This window comes from Bactrocera latifrons, unplaced genomic scaffold (assembly GCF_001853355.1).
Source record: "Bactrocera latifrons isolate USDA-ARS-PBARC rearing strain unplaced genomic scaffold, ASM185335v1 scaffold_615, whole genome shotgun sequence".
Classification (NCBI taxonomy): Eukaryota; Metazoa; Arthropoda; class Insecta; order Diptera; family Tephritidae; genus Bactrocera; species Bactrocera latifrons.
In genome coordinates this window covers 3,303-4,152 of record NW_017537285.1, presented here as the reverse complement: position 1 = coordinate 4,152, position 850 = coordinate 3,303, and the positions used below count along the sequence as shown (strand labels likewise).

Here is an 850-nt window from a genome sequence, read left to right as displayed (position 1 = left end):
CGGCACATATTTTCCAATCATGCTCTTCATATTTGATGAATTTTAACAATTTCTTCATTACCTCGTATGTTTCCTTCGTGTTTACTGCATGCGCGATCGGGATCGAGGGCTTTTTGTTGCCATTATGCAGTAATACGGCCTTCAAGCTCAGTTTATTGCTGTCTATGAACAATCGCCACTCCTCGGAATCATATGGTTGACCAAACTCTTTGAACAATCCTGGAATGTCTTTGCAATAGCATACATTGTCTTCCTTCGTATGGTGTTTGGCAAACGGTTCGTGACGATTTCTATAATGTCACCTTAACACGGGGTGACACGAATTGAAATTGTTGCATACGAGAGGCATGTAGCTCAGCTTTTTCCTTGGATAATTCCAAATCTCTAATCCAATCGTTTAGTTGCGTTTGTGATAGAACGTTTCTCTCGTTTTCCATTAAAAATTTATTACAACTTGATTTCCCATATTCAGGTGATCTTTCAGATACTGCTGTTGACAACGAAACTGGATACGCAACTTCAACTGAATGTGGAACTGGCAATGAAACGGTAGGTACGTTAGCATAAATTACTTTTCTTGATTTTCCAAAGCCAAGTACTTTTGTCATACAAATATAACAATCTATCGCATGAAAAAGAAAAAAATTAAAAATTACTATTAAATAAAAAGAAGCATAGTTTCATAATTTTAATACGTACTTTGTTGATCCTGATTTCCATTGAACCAATATTATTCGACACAAGGAACACAAAATATTCGGAGTCCATGGTTTATCAATATTTTTAGGCTCAATACCAAAATATTTTGAATATATTGATTGGATCGAATCTCTAAACTGCCTCCGATGCC

At 35.9% G+C, this 850-nt stretch overlaps 1 protein-coding gene across 1 annotated transcript in view; it reads left to right on the top strand.

Moving 5' to 3' along the window:
• LOC108975128 (cap-specific mRNA (nucleoside-2'-O-)-methyltransferase 1-like) overlaps positions 1-636 on the top strand; it is a 15,378-nt gene extending 14,742 nt beyond the window's left edge. Inside the window, exon 2 of the mRNA XM_018943430.1 lies at positions 473-636. Within this exon, the coding sequence (XP_018798975.1) occupies positions 473-567 (95 nt within the window). The 3' untranslated portion in view covers positions 568-636. The remainder of the gene's footprint in view (positions 1-472) is intronic.
• The last annotated feature ends 214 nt before the right edge of the window (positions 637-850 follow it).